This window comes from Bombus pascuorum, chromosome 13, assembly GCF_905332965.1.
Source record: "Bombus pascuorum chromosome 13, iyBomPasc1.1, whole genome shotgun sequence".
In the NCBI taxonomy this organism is placed as follows: Eukaryota; Metazoa; Arthropoda; class Insecta; order Hymenoptera; family Apidae; genus Bombus; species Bombus pascuorum.
Window position 1 is genome coordinate 1,490,693 of NC_083500.1, and position 14,838 is coordinate 1,505,530.

A 14,838-nucleotide genomic window follows, 5' to 3' on the forward strand; every position below is an offset into this window, starting at 1 on the left:
TACGCCAGTGTTGACAATGCTATAGCAGATTAATTTTTAAAAGACAGTATGAAAGTTTGTCGGTAGAGTAGAAATAGATTGCACACGTATGCAACGGAATACTGAACACTAGGTGGCGGAAAGTATTCCTATGGTGATACCAGACAGGTAAGCAACGGCGGGAACTGGTAAAAGAGCGAGAGAGGACTTATCAATATAACGGTCGAAAGTAAGATAGACTTGGTGAGGGACCACAGAACACGGTCCAAGTAATACAGTAAGAGTATAATACCTTCGTTCGTTTGAGCAGTACACTGCTGGACGCCATACTCAGCGCGCGTGGTTGTTTCTCTTTGCTCAAAATATGCAGGGTCTATGATACTTTCATTTGTTGTTATTTAAAGTGCATCTCATAAAAAAAGTGCCAAAAGTTCTGCCTCCAGCAGGGATGTTTTGCCATCGGTAACGAAACTTCCTAAAGGGACAGAGGAACAGAATGACGTCCGAACGATTTCACAGGTGAATTTCCTTTTATACGAGCAACAAACTTTGTGCATACCTTTCTGAGTTTTCATGTTTTTCTTTCTCTACCAATGGTACGCGGTACGCTTTAATATACTACAACAAGATATCTATCTAAGATTCAGGAAGCAGAGAAATGTCGTGGAGCCAGGTTCTTGTCTCTGGCTAGAGTGAAAAAATGACATGCCTGGTTAACCATGAGAACGAAGTATTGCACTTTGAAATCTTGACCACCAACTACAATTCGATAAGAAATCAATCGAAGAAATTTATTGTTTCATAATCACTGCAACATCACAGTTCAAAATTCACTTATTTTTATTTTCTAGTTTCATATATAGGTGTAGATATTTCTGTTCTTTTTTTTCTTTTATTTTTTTTTTTTTTGCGACAATTATAAAAAACAGGTCTTTTATTAATATAAATTAACTAGTACATTCAAAGATAGTACACGGATATTAATTGATTTAATAACAAAATTTTGGTAACAATACTGCATCATTTAATATAAGTGATACGTGCAGTATAACTGAATGAAAGAATTTAAAAAATTTGAAACATACCTACTTACCCAGAACTGTACAATGGCTATGATCATGTAAGTACTATCTCATCGGTATATGTACATCATAGCACGCGTGCGGAATTTATGCATGAGAACACCTTTGCTTTTATTTGATTCAGCAGGAAGATTTATCATCCAGCCCACTTCTACGAGCACCAGTTGTATAATGTATACTCCACTTCTGAATATCACCTTTCACTGAAAAAAGTATCCATTTAATTAAAAGGTGCAATAATTTACTTTTCGAATAGAAATATTTAATAAACTAAATCATTATTTTGAGAATATAAAATGTAAATCGTCAATGCTCTTCCTAATGAATAACACATATGCAGTTGAGTCCCACGAACTCTGTTCATCTGAAATATCTTTGTTATTTCGAACAATATGCGAAAGTATTACGAATTAAAGTTGTAGGATTTAAAGAAATACATACATATGGTAGCAGATAATGGTTTCTTTACATGTAGATGCACAGGGAAGATAAGGAGATCAATTTTATTTTTTTAAATGCGATATCCAATGTTTCATATTTGAGTTCGGTACCATAGCGGATTCTGGGTATAAAAGAAAGGTACATTTATCCCAAACCTTGCCGTTTTTCAGATATTTGATTATGTTCATGTTTTTACTTTCGTTATGAGTCATACTGGAAGATGTACGTAGTACTTCAAATACGAACAAATAATAGACATACGAAGTGGTACTGTTGTGCTTTTGATACCATTTGTTCATTTTAGAAACATTTTCGCGTATTGTTTGAAATAACAAAGATATTTCAGGTGGACAGAGTTCGTAGGACATATTATATTTTCTTATAAAATTTTATACATAATTATATACAATTATTATAATTTTTAAAAATAACAATTAAGAATCTCATCTAATTTAATAAAAGTAATCATTTCTCTTACAACACTTCTACATACTTTCATTTAAGTAAAATCAATACGTGTCAAGATGTACTCATGGTTAATGATTTGTAACATAGAGAAAATTATCATGCAAGGAGCTCGTTAGAACTTTGTATGTACTTTCTCTGACATCTTCGCTCGTATTTTTCATTTAGGACTCTTTTCTCATTTCTTTTTTTCATATTACAAATAGACTCGTACATCTTTAAAAATATATAAAATAAAATAGAGTAATGTCAAATAATCGAAGTGTTAAAAAGTGAATGTAAACTTTAAGCGTTAAATTTCATTATATATATATACATATATATACGAATATAAAATCTTGTATAATAATTCTTAATTAGGGAAAGACTAATTAAAAGAAGAAAACTCGACCGAAGGAGAAAACGATGACGTGCTATGTCACATTATCATGACACAAGATATGCAGTTTAATTCATAAGTAGAGCTAGGAAATTATCAAGAAACGAGATAACTACATAGTAATGAAATATCTATTACTTTTAAATACAGCGGAAAGTGCTCCTACAACAAAAGATAGTAATTATTTAAAGACTCAATGATCTTTTAGTAGAATACAACTTCTTTGTAATTCTAATTGTATTATATGTCAAAAGAGATAACTTCATTTATTATAAAATTTATAATCTTGATTATTAATGTCTGTCATTAAAAAATCAAAATATTTTTGCATCGAATATCATTGGATATAAAATCATATAATTGAAATATTTATCTTTTAAAAAACATACTATAACAGAATTCTTCAGCGGTTATATGTGATCAGTGATTATTTGAAAATAATTGTTTTCTCTATAGAGCTGCACGCGATGGCGCCTTAGACATCTTAAAAGAAGCAACAAAAAAGGATTGTAACGCGCGGGATGACGGTGGAATGACCCCTACATTATGGGCAGCCTTTGAAGGTCATATAGATGCTCTGAGACTGCTCGTCGCCAGAGGGTATACTCGCAAAACTATTTACTTATAAACACATTCGAGAAACATCCATACGCATCACAGGGTTTCTACGAAACTATACTATATACTATACTGTACTGTACTATACTATACTATACTATGCTATACTCTTTTTACAAGTTACAATTAATAACTAGTTTATTTCAAAAGAAGACTTTATCGCTGCATGTGCATGTTTATATTAATTTACCATATCACTTGCAATAGCTCGTGGAAAATAGAATCTATAAACAGAAACGATGTAATACCTCTCGATTCTTGGATGAACAGTTTTATCGTCAAACATTTCTTATTTCTGGTTACATTCCTATTTCTGCATCTGCGCACTAAAACAGAAAAGGTTCGCGGTAAAATGTAACTGCTCACGCATGCACAGACGATACTTTTGATGTAATTTTTTGCACAAAATATTTTACATCGAAAATGTAAATTTCTTAATAAATATGAGATATAAATATTAGATAAGATAAATTAAATATAAATATTATATTTTGAAACAAATAGTTCAATTAAAATATTCAAAAATCTCATTGCAACAAATTTGGTCCTATTATATTGTATTACCGATTTTTTTAACAATTTCTATTTATGGCATCTTGTAAATTTATTACTTAAAAAAGTAGACTTATCAACATGTAATATACGAAATTGAAGAAACTTATACATATGTATCTTTAGTTAACCTTGAAAGTCACATGTAAATTAAGTACGAGGCCGTTATGGTTAGTGAACGCGGATACTTTAACAATACTCCATATGAATAATATTCACAAAACATGAAAAAAGTTGCATTAATCGCTGAAACGTAGATTACTTTTAAAACATACCTCTAATATGAAATATTCGTGGTTTCCTTTTTCCTTTAAGTACGTACATGTATGAATATACACGAGAGTTTTGTATTAAACGATGACAGATGTGCGAAACCGGAAATATATGCTATAATCTGGCATCTATCGACCCCACGAACGGAAATTACGGCCAAGCAAGCACCGATGGAAAACAATCGAATCGGAGTGGGAAACAATACGAACGGAACAAAACGCAGGGGAACGGAATGAAATGGAACAGGGGAACAAGGAATTGCCATTCATGTAATCATTTAAAATCGTTGTTGGACGTTAACCTTTTCTAGTTAAAATATTTACTTACCCATTTTATAGACAAAATAAAATGCAGAAATTCTTACTTATTCTTGAAGTAACAGAAACATTTAATAATTCGATCATTGATATTAATACGATCACTTTCTATCGCGACATTTGAAATATTGAGCAAATAAATCAAATATCACTATAATTAATCAATTATAATTAGCAGAAATATAAATTTATATAATATTTAAAAAATGTAAGAAATCATGTTTTTAATAATTATCTTTAAATAATAAATCATGAAAGATATACATTATCACAAAATATTCAAATTATATGGATTATATGTATTTACATATTAAGCTTAAATATTTTTAAATACATACATAAAAAGAGTAATGTTTGATCACTACGATAAAAGATATAAAATCTAGTATAATATAAAATAGTCACATTTCTTACACGTATTGCACTTACTGCTACTTACATTATTATATACGGATAGCATACGGTTTCATATAGCGTGTACAGTATCATTTAATAACATAATATGTATAAAAGGGTAAATGCATTTAATAGAATATTACTATAATTTTTCTATTCAGGTGTCTTCTATTATTTGTTTCAATTTCACAAATGTTCTATTTCTCAAGATTTATTTTGGATGATAATTCTTATGGGATCTTTGAAAATACCTTACGACTGTACATTATTTCATAGGATCAGCGACGATCCATGAAGAGCTGATATAAAAGCTGAAAGACAGCACGTGCCTTATTATGAATAAGATCATATGTCGTTCGACTGGCTTCAGTGTGGTCGACGAACGATAGAAATTCGATATAAGACCTGGTATCTTTCCGGAACTTTGTTCCGCTCGTGTGTCATTGCGTGACAGGATGTAATGCTACAGGACTCATTTATTCCCTCCATTCGTTTTCGAAGGTCAAATCCCCTAGGGTAAAAATATATATTTTCAACGACAATTGTAAAAATACAAACTATTACTACGTCGTTCAAATTTGTCAATAGGAAAATAATGACACCACATATTATACAAGCTATATTATTTTAATTACATTCCATTTTACATAATCCCTTGTACTTCAAAACTTTAAAATTAAAAGTTAATGAAGATATTTACAAAAGCAATATGGAAATGAACACGCAACTTCATCCTTGTGAATATATCGGCCGAGTAACAAGTAGCAGATGTGGAATAATTTGTATTTTAATAACTTTCTTTGTAGGGGGGATCCCGACAAAACCGATTATTTTGGTAATACGGCCCTTCACCTGGCAGCGGCAAGGGGTCATGAATATTGCGTCAAGTTCCTCGTGAAATTCGGCTGCAATATTTGGTCATTGGATATCGACAGGCATTCAGCTAGAGACTTGGCTGCTATAAATGGTAGAGAGATGACTCTTCAGTTTCTGGATCTTGCTCAAGCTGATCAAGAATTAAATAATCGCAAAAAGAGTCGTTTACTTCGAGAAAAGGCAGAAAAAGATGCTGAAAAAAGGTATTTATACAATTATTTAAATATGTACAAAAGAAGTATATAGATATAAGAATATATAAAAGAGTATAGTAAAAAAATGTTATACCTCAACACTGATACAACTTCCACTTTCAATTTTTATCATCATCAATTATGTATAAAACAGGTTAAAAGAATATATGAAAAAACAGAAGATGGCGGAAATCAGAGCTGAAAAGGAACAGAAAAAGTTATTAAAAGATCGAACGAAATTGGATTTAGCTACGGTTAACGAAACCGGCATTCTACCTCACAAACCCAGTATGTTGACCTTCAAAGGTCGAGTGAAGCCTTCACCAACATTCAGCGATATCGTTGGCACTACTGCAAAGAAACAAGGCAGTGCAGTATGCAGAAAAGCTTTAGCGAGAAAAGCCGTTGATGATTTCAAAGTAGTAGAGGTAAAATAAATATTTAAACTTACATTTTTTTAAGCATAATTGTAAATAACTAAAAAACGAATTTTAATACCAGCGAATAAGTTTATTAGTGTTCCTTTGAACATAATTCAATAATATAATTAAAAATCAATATTGAATCTATTTTATTCATATGTATAATATTTCTTTTATCAAAGAGAATTAAGCTGTGTTCTTTCTGATTAAACATTTTTAGATTGAAGTAAATGGAAAAAAATCGATACGTAGTCTCACTGGTCTTAGAAGAGATTCTGAAGTAATGTACGTAGGAACATACGAAACGCAAACTCAACAAGCAGGAAGGAGAGGAAAGATCTCTGATGTTTGGGGTACACTAAGCAAAGCACAAAGTACTCCTGATCTCTTGGGCGATCGATCCTTTGACGAAGATACCGAACAAGATGACAGAGAAGATATGGATGGCGTAGGAGATAATGTTTTGCTGCAGGAACCGGCAAGTATCTTCAATCGACCTGGTTTTGGATCGGTAGCATTTCGAAGAGCGGTAAGTTTATGTATTATATTTTTGCATGGTAAAAGAGACTAAACGAGAAATGCCTATTAATTAATTTAAATGTTGTAGCGTGATATTTTATGATATCTTATATGATTACGGGACATTTTAATTAATTCACATTATGATTTCACGAACATATAAAATTTTTATTGTGAAACGTTCTTTATAACAACCATTCACAGAATACGGAATATACCTTAGCGTGCTCTATTTTTGTGATTATTTTACTTCACAACACTTATTAATGTTATAATGACATACATAGCTGTAAAATTAAATGATTACACGGTCACTGCTCGCGATAATTGTTTTAAATAGTTACATTCCACCCAATTTGATTATATTACTCATTTCTTCAACGATATTAAAGACGTTGAATTCGTAATGCATTTCAAATGCAAAATTAACAACAAAAGATATTAATATATTCATTTAAAGAATTTGTTAATATTACAATGGATAGATAATAGAATAATAGTTCATTAATATTATTGAAATGTCTCAAATATATGATTTTATTTAAAGCAGTGTATAGAAGACTGCTGTTTTCTAACTTTAGATAACAACTACTTTCGATAATCTACCAGTCTCGCAAGTGGATGCACATGAACAAAACGGTAACTCTTGCGTGAATGGTTCTGTAAACGGATCTATAAATGGTCATAGAACCAACTCAAATGGGCACAACGAAGAAATCAGCATAGGAAGCGCAGGTAGTTTAGCTCGTCGACAAAGTATGTGGGATGATGATTTACTTTCAGGTAAAATCCTTTATATTGCTAAATTCTGTTGAAAATTGTTAATATATTTATATGTTTGTTAAATTTTTATCTTAAATACTAATAATTTATATAAAATCATATATAATTATAGAGGAAGAAACCGATGAGGAATGGACACCATTGCAAAGATTTTTAGTTGCCAATAATCTTTCATCGGTACATCCGGTTTTAGAATCAGAACAAATTGATCTAGAAGCACTAATGTTACTAACTGAAACTGATATAGCGGCACTTAAACTTCCACTTGGACCTAAAAGGAAATTAATGAATGCAATAGCTAACAGAAAAAGAGCATTAGATGCCCCAGAAAATGTCATTAAAGATAGTAGACTGTGAAACTTGAAATATTACTGAGGAAACAAAAGAATATTAGCTTTATTTTCGAATATTTTAATCTTGCCTAATAAATTGCTTAAGTGCCTATTAAAAAATTATACAACTAATTTCTAATACAAAACTAAATTGTATACAACATATAAAAAATCAATACGAACAATTGCACTTACGTTTTAATTATAGTTCGTATAAAATTTTGCGTGATTGTATGATTAAAGTTATTTTAATTACACGGATGTATAGGTGTTATAAGATTACATTATTTTTTGCTATAATCAAATCATAAGACGCGATGTATCGCTCCTTGCCATTTTCCTTATAATTAATGTACTATAAAAAATCTACTCATTTCCGGAAAAAATTACAAGCCATAAAAGTATAAATTGGTAATTCACTGTATGGACGACATCATGCAAAAATCCTAATTTTTTGCTTGTATGGTGCCTTAAAACAGTAGAATACATTACTAAGTTAATCAATGTAAATGAGAATGTAAATGCCAATTTAATAGAATGTATCTTTATAGATTCTTTAGACAATAGGATAGGTGAAATTAATTTTTTCTTATTGGTCATATAAATACAATATACAAAGTGTACAAATCGCATAAAATTAAAACATGTAAATATGATACAAATAAATATTGAAAACATTTTATAAAATAGCCTTATTTTGTAAAAAATATATTAATAATTTGTACACAAAAGGCAAATACTAACAATATAATAATATTTGTTTCTTTGTAATTTTATTTGTAAATGATTATCTTACAAACAAGAGACGCAAAAATATACAAGCTTCTTATAGTCGCAAAAAATTACAGCACCATTTCTCGCCTCGCCGCGAACAGACATTTCATGTTCTCTTACGGTTTTTCCGTGTTCGTGCAAGTAGAATTTGGTGATACATTTGTTGACAAAAAAGTACATCACGTTGCGATTAATGTGCATCAGAATAAAAAAAATGGTTTGTAGAAAATTTGTTGGTGCCCTGTGTTTGTGACACGTACGCGTTTCTACGCACCTGTATGATTAGCGTACGAACTACCATTATTGTGAAAAAGATATGATACAGAAGTGATTCTCGCGATCTCACCTACTAAGGCTACCCGATTAATCGATTAATAAATAATAAATATTGATGTTTAACTTGTCCGATTATTCTAGAGTACTATCAATTTATTAATATAAAAACGGATTAATTTATTTTTACTATTAATCGATTAATTTCAGAGCCCTATAAGCTATGTCTTTTGTTTCTATACACAACAGTCGGTCTTGCATAATGGCAATTTCATTGGAAACTCCTTTTGGCAGCAAGTATGAATGACAAATTTCATTAAAGAAACACGGAAGTCATCGATTCACAAAAAGGTTACTTATAACGTAAAATTTAATTTCTTCATAAAAGATATGATATTCATATCGTTTCCTATTCATTTACAATCTCAAAATATTTACTTACAAAAAGTATCACCTTCTAGCAGTTTTCGTTATAAATGACAAGAAATTTTAATAAACCCGTATATTTTCTTTTGAAACTATGCACAATATTTTGCACTGACTGTATAAATAAAAAATATTGTATCAGTATAAAAGACAACATAGATTACTAACAAGATTAACTTCCTATGAGAAAGGGAAAGCTCCCTATATACGTGGGAAAACTTAGTTTGCTGATCTCGAAGTGTCGTCTCACGTGTATGAATAGTCTTGGATTATACAAGGTAGGAAAATGTCCGTTATAGTAACAAATTCTTGCAAATAGTCGAACAAGTAACACGTTATTAGATTATAAGCAAATATCGATTTTCTTACGACCAAAAGCAAACCTCTCAAATATAAATCGAAAATATCTCTTTGCTAAGAAAGGGAAAATAAAGATGACAATGCCTGTACAAAATGACTCGATGTTCCATCATTGACTATTATTTTCTTATCAATAACGTATTCCTAAGTATGGCATCTTCAGCGTGTTACTTTCTTCTATGTAAATGTTTAAGTAGAATTACCTTTGTACGAAAATCTACCAAGAAATGAATCAGATCAATAGAATATTATCGTCTGAAAAACTTAAAAACAAATAATGCGACTAAATTTTTTACGTACAAAGATACTTCTCGATATAGTACTATACATTTCGTTTGAATTGAACTTTCAAAAACGTGACCCTGCGTAACCAAAGTGGTCAGGAAAATTGAGTCAAGTGGAATCCTGGGTGTTTTATTAATTGCCGATCATATGATAAATATTATTAAAGCTATCGCATAGTTATCGATATCAATAATGATAATATTAGCAATACCCCTAAGGCTATTGTTTATCGTTATCATTATAAACGTACGCTATATTTACAACTGAATAACAATTTTTCGCTTGTTTCCGGAACGGTGCTCAAACGATGTGAAGAAGGAAACAAACAGAAACAAGTTTGCTCCTAAGTGATTTTCGAAGAACGAATAAAAGGAAATTCGAAACGTGAATAGGAAGAATGAACTTTGTTCTTAAATAAATTTATAGGCAGTTCGATTAAAACACTTTCGAATTTCCTATAATTGATGATCTTCAAAATTCAAGTAGAAGCAGTTAAGAGGCACAACACTAGAAATAATATACATGTACAGTGACCTTATAATTCGAGTGATGAATCACTCTATTTCAACTTCTCCCTTTGAACATAATGCTTCTTATAAAATATGCACGTATACGTACAAATACGCATATATACATTACATGTGTATATGTGTATGTGCATGTACAGCAAAGAGCTGCCTGTGTCTCTCTGATAATGGCTACATCTAAGACGGAAAGCTCGTTTATTGATTAAATCCATACTAGAAATTGTGGAAAAGTAGATACCTTTACATTTTACGGTTTTCATGCTGATTTCGCCTGAGACACATCTTCACTATACACTGCTCAACCCTTTGCTTGTAACAAATACGCAAAAAAATAAAAATCAACTTCGATACTATGATAATCTTCCATCATTGATGTCAAATACAAGAAGATTGGAAGAAACTTTTTATAGAGCTTTTCCACCGATCCGCTAATTTTATCTGTCGATTCTGTTTGATATAAGCATTGCTTACCCTAACTTGCTTAAGATTTATAACTACACAAAGTCTATTTAAGAACCTTTATCAATTAATTACACAATTATGAGCACCCGCGACACATATGGAAAGAATAAGACGTGAACATCATTTTTCAGCATTTTCCTTGAACCTTGCTTCTAAACTCGATCTCATGTTATTTAAAACTTAGGCGTGGATGTCATGACACGTAAAACATGGTAGCAAACACTTTTCGATTGCTTCCAAGGGATCGCACACAAAACAAATAAAGCAGATGCACAATTACAAACAAGACGGATTGCAGAAACAATTAAATATATTATCCAAAAGACATTTTTATGATTCCTCCACATCATATAGAGGTCATACAACAGAAAATGTAGATCCCTTGTTTTTACATAATAAATAAAAATTACAGAATTACAGAAACCAATTCATTAACACATTGTTTTTCATTGCTTTCACTTATGTTCTTATTCTTTCTCCCATCACATATTTCCCTTATATCACCAACAAAAGTCGTATAAAATGTGATCTTTTTATTCACAAAAGCGTCCAAATACGAATTACCTATGATCATTTAATAATCATAACAATATTATAATCAGAGAAGCGATCCTTTGGATTGTGAAAAAACGATCTACAGTCATTTTCTCCCCGTTCCCTTTTTTTCCTATAAAATTACAATCATGGACAGTAATATAATTACAAAATACTAGATCACCAATTCATCACTTGTCAAACATCGCACTCGAACAAATTACGGTATATTATGAACTGACTAAAAAATATCACGAAATATTAGCTGCTAATTTCAAGATACACATTAATTATGTGTAAAGCATGTTTGTTGCAGCTTTTAACATATCATATTATGTTTGGCAAGGTACATACTCTTGGTTTACAAATTGATCAACTAATAATCACATACAGATTTTTGCACAAGAAACAATGACATTCACTCTGTATGGGCACTTTGAATGGTATTTTATAACACGTTTTCATTAGGATACAAATTGTATATATATATATATAAATAAATAAATAATTTTCAAATAAATTCTAATCATTTTTCTTGTAATAATTTTAAAAACTTAAGTTAACAAATTAATATTTCTCCAAACAATGACACAGTAATTTCGATAGCTCAATTACTCCTCGCAATTAAATTAATTACTTAATAATTAAATTAATTGCTCTAATCATTAATAGTAGGATCAAAACTTTAGAGTTGATATTAATAAATAATAATAATAATGTAACTTGGCAAATATTATAACAGTTCAGATATACGAACGTGTTTCATATGGCAATGCAAGTCACTGCCACCTTCTTGAAGTGATTATGTTTAACCGGGAACTATGTAGGGGAGTTGAACCGTTAATAATTAATTTATCAATTGATTAATTAATGGGGAACAAGGGAGCGAGGCTACTTTACACATCGCGCGCCGTTACATGAAACGCGAACGTTTGTGCGTGGGAGATCCCATATCCACATCGTGCGAAGCAGGCCGTTTATGATGTCGAGCGAATTCGCTACTAATAAAGGCTGACAATTCGGCTTGTCTCCCAGCGCGCCGAGATATTGGCGAACCTATACACAATATTTAAAAAGAAATTTTGATTATTTAAAGACAATATAAATTACAGTGAACAGTATTTGAACATCAACGTGAAGATCTTTCCATCATTATAACTAACACAGAATGATTTCAATAATTCATGGTAAGCTTAATTTTTTTTACATTTACTACTATATTGCAACAATTCTTACCAGATAATGCAATTGCTTCTCTAAATGTATGTAATTCAGGATCAGGATCACTACCAGGTAGCGGTGTTGGTGCAACAACCATATTTGGTGATGAACTTTCTGATGAAGGCGAACTACACACCATCATTCTTGGCTTAGGTGAACTTCTGCAAATTTATTAATGCTCATTTTACATCTGTATTACTTCCATTAATAAGACAAACCTTATAAAAGTTATTAGTCCTATAAAATAACACATATAAAAGATTTTATTCATAGTGGAGTACAGTAACATGACATTAATGCCTTTCCCAGCTTTTGGAATTTATTTTATACAAAAACTATAGAAAACGCCTTTATTTGTACATTAAATATTATTAAAGATATTGATACAATACTTACCTGTGCGAATGTGATCGAGGTGGAGGTGGCTTTCCAGCGAGATATGCTAACAGGTCTTCTCTACGAATCATACGTCTCTTTTTCCTAGCCCAATTCATTATTTCTTTACAACGTTTTTGCCGTCCCATTTCTACACCTAATTCACTGCAGCGACGCATGCTGTCCATTGAATCTGTAAAAATGTATGTTACACTTGTATACCAAACTGTGTTAAATATATAACGTATATGATTATCGGCATAAGTAACTAATGAAAAAACGAAAAATTGTTATCCGCATTATTAAGATTAAAAATAAAATTAAAATCTTTTGTAATATGGTCATAAACTTAAATTTAATGTTCATAAAAACAATTAACGTTTTGAAAGAATTATTAGAAATTAAAATAATAATTTAAAAATGTCAATATTAGCTTTCTTTAAATTACAATAGGATAGAACATATCAAACTTTTAACATAAAGAACCATTAAATTTATTCCAAAATAAACAATTCAAAAATATCAATAATTACTTATAAAACAAGCATCATAGTCAACACATATGACACTTGTACTGATAAACATTTGATATTATTTTATTATATGACTCATAATTATCTGCAAGAATGATCTAATTTTCGGGAAATGATAGGAATGTACTTCTGTTTTCTATAAATATTCGTAATAGTCCTGAAAGTTTGCGTCAATTAACAGCTGACCTTCAGTATTGGTCAGCTGTGCAAAGCGTTCTGACGCACATGTACATGCAAACACATTAACAATGTTTGTGAATGTGAATGTATGTTTGTGTGCGGATGACGGCTGTGCAAAGGATGACCGAATAGTAAACCTGTAGATAAAAAAAGAGAAAAAAAAAAGCTGACACGAAAAAAATAATATCGTAAAGAAAGAAAGAAAGATCACGAGAGAAAAAGACAAAATGTAGGTTTATCTTGCTCACATTGTTGACAAGAGAGACCAAGGAAGTGCACGCACCTTTGTACAAAGATGTGACGGTACCTGCGGCAGTCTGGAAGGGTAGCCATAGAGAGACACCCTGCATACGATCTGTAAAAGAGCAAAGCCGAAAGGAACTGGTTACACGATCAGATCGATATGCAACACGCGGCGAAAAAAGGGAATCGAAGCAAACGAGAAGCGTGAACAGTGGCGTATCCTCTCGTACGTCGCACAAAATGGATGTCACGCAAAATGGTAACTACAACGAGGTAGCAAGACGTTCTGCTGCTCGTAAACATCGTATAGAACTCGTTCTGAAGATGAGCAAAAAGGAAGACAGGAACGGCGATCGGTATTATCGTTGAATTAACTTGCCTTTGTACAGCTGGGCGATGGCCGACGCTGTCGTTTGAAAACTTGTCCACATCTGCTGGGAATAGAGTTCCTTTTCGTTATGCAGTTGCGTTTCGTAATCCGGTTCCGTTTCCAGCGCCTCAACGCACTGTTGTTCCCAATTGCTGTACCAGAGATCCATTAGGGGATCCTCTTCACTCCTATCCTCGCTCATGATTTGCCGTCCTCCAGATTTTTTGAGAGCTCAACCCACCTCGCCCACCCACACGCACTCACGATATATACAGAAATCGGGTAACCCTAAACTCCGTCGTATTTTCTCGTTACTTGTATTTCTTTTACTCTATCTCCTCTTCTGCTCGTCTACTTCACGTAACGCGAACACGGTAGCTCGCATGCACACCACCCGAGTCAGGTCGCGGCCATTACGATGAGCCTCGCTCGAGGATCGCACAAGTCTCACGCGCAACGAAACACGAAATACGAATTGGCAGGTTCGAAGAACGAACTAACCCAACGATACATAATCCCTTTTTCATCCCTCGACTGCGACGACGCACTGATCTCTGGCGGTCTCTGGAAATCACTGCTGCGCTCTATTCAAGGCGATCCAGTATCCTCTACTCGTGGTTCTTACCAAAACCATGCACAGTCGATAA

The 14,838-nt window shown here is 32.0% G+C and overlaps 3 protein-coding genes and 1 long non-coding RNA gene across 5 annotated transcripts in view; 2 read left to right on the top strand and 2 right to left on the bottom strand.

The window, feature by feature from the left end:
• LOC132913464 (zwei Ig domain protein zig-8) overlaps positions 1–14,838 on the bottom strand; it is a 739,765-nt gene that overhangs the window by 203,975 nt on the left and 520,952 nt on the right. The gene's annotated exons all lie outside the window — the stretch shown is intronic.
• Positions 217–8,700, top strand: LOC132913441 (pre-mRNA splicing regulator USH1G). 2 transcript variants are annotated; one of them, XM_060971798.1, is made up of 7 exons: positions 217–498; positions 2,803–2,946; positions 5,309–5,581; positions 5,727–6,000; positions 6,215–6,523; positions 7,095–7,296; positions 7,409–8,700. In XM_060971798.1, exons 1-7 carry the CDS (start codon positions 476–478, stop codon positions 7,651–7,653), a joined length of 1,470 nt encoding a protein of 489 aa, XP_060827781.1. In that variant the 5' UTR covers positions 217–475; the 3' UTR covers positions 7,654–8,700. The 2 variants fall into 2 exon arrangements, with proteins under 2 accessions (XP_060827781.1, XP_060827782.1); XM_060971799.1 differs by lacking the exons at positions 217–498; positions 2,803–2,946 and adding an exon at positions 3,793–4,058.
• On the bottom strand, positions 9,860–14,801 carry LOC132913470 (HUWE1-associated protein modifying stress responses). Its single transcript, XM_060971868.1, has 5 exons — positions 14,201–14,801; positions 13,862–13,933; positions 12,887–13,058; positions 12,506–12,651; positions 9,860–12,325 (listed from the first exon to the last, which is right to left on the bottom strand). Exons 1-5 carry the CDS (start codon positions 14,391–14,393, stop codon positions 12,183–12,185), a joined length of 726 nt encoding a protein of 241 aa, XP_060827851.1. The 5' UTR covers positions 14,394–14,801; the 3' UTR covers positions 9,860–12,182.
• Positions 12,320–12,721, top strand: LOC132913486 (uncharacterized). Its single transcript, XR_009659381.1, has 2 exons — positions 12,320–12,456; positions 12,545–12,721. It is a non-coding gene; the product is annotated as an uncharacterized LOC132913486 (long non-coding RNA).

What these genes read in the sequence shown, in the direction of transcription:
- LOC132913470 (XM_060971868.1), bottom strand. Translation starts at nt 14,393, where the DNA reads ATGAGCGAGGATAGGAGTGAAGAGGATCCCCTAATGGATCTCTGGTAC. An exon ending in CATCGCCCAGCTGTACAAAG is followed by an intron (nt 13,934 to 14,200) that starts GCAAGTTAATTC and finishes GCTCTTTTACAG; the next exon opens with ATCGTATGCAGGGTGTCTCT. An exon ending in CCTCGATCACATTCGCACAG is followed by an intron (nt 12,652 to 12,886) that starts GTAAGTATTGTA and finishes ATAAATTTGCAG; the next exon opens with AAGTTCACCTAAGCCAAGAA.
- LOC132913441 (XM_060971798.1), top strand. Translation starts at nt 476, where the DNA reads ATGACGTCCGAACGATTTCACAG. An exon ending in CGGTAGCATTTCGAAGAGCG is followed by an intron (nt 6,524 to 7,094) that starts GTAAGTTTATGT and finishes TTCTAACTTTAG; the next exon opens with ATAACAACTACTTTCGATAA. An exon ending in GGATGATGATTTACTTTCAG is followed by an intron (nt 7,297 to 7,408) that starts GTAAAATCCTTT and finishes ATATAATTATAG; the next exon opens with AGGAAGAAACCGATGAGGAA.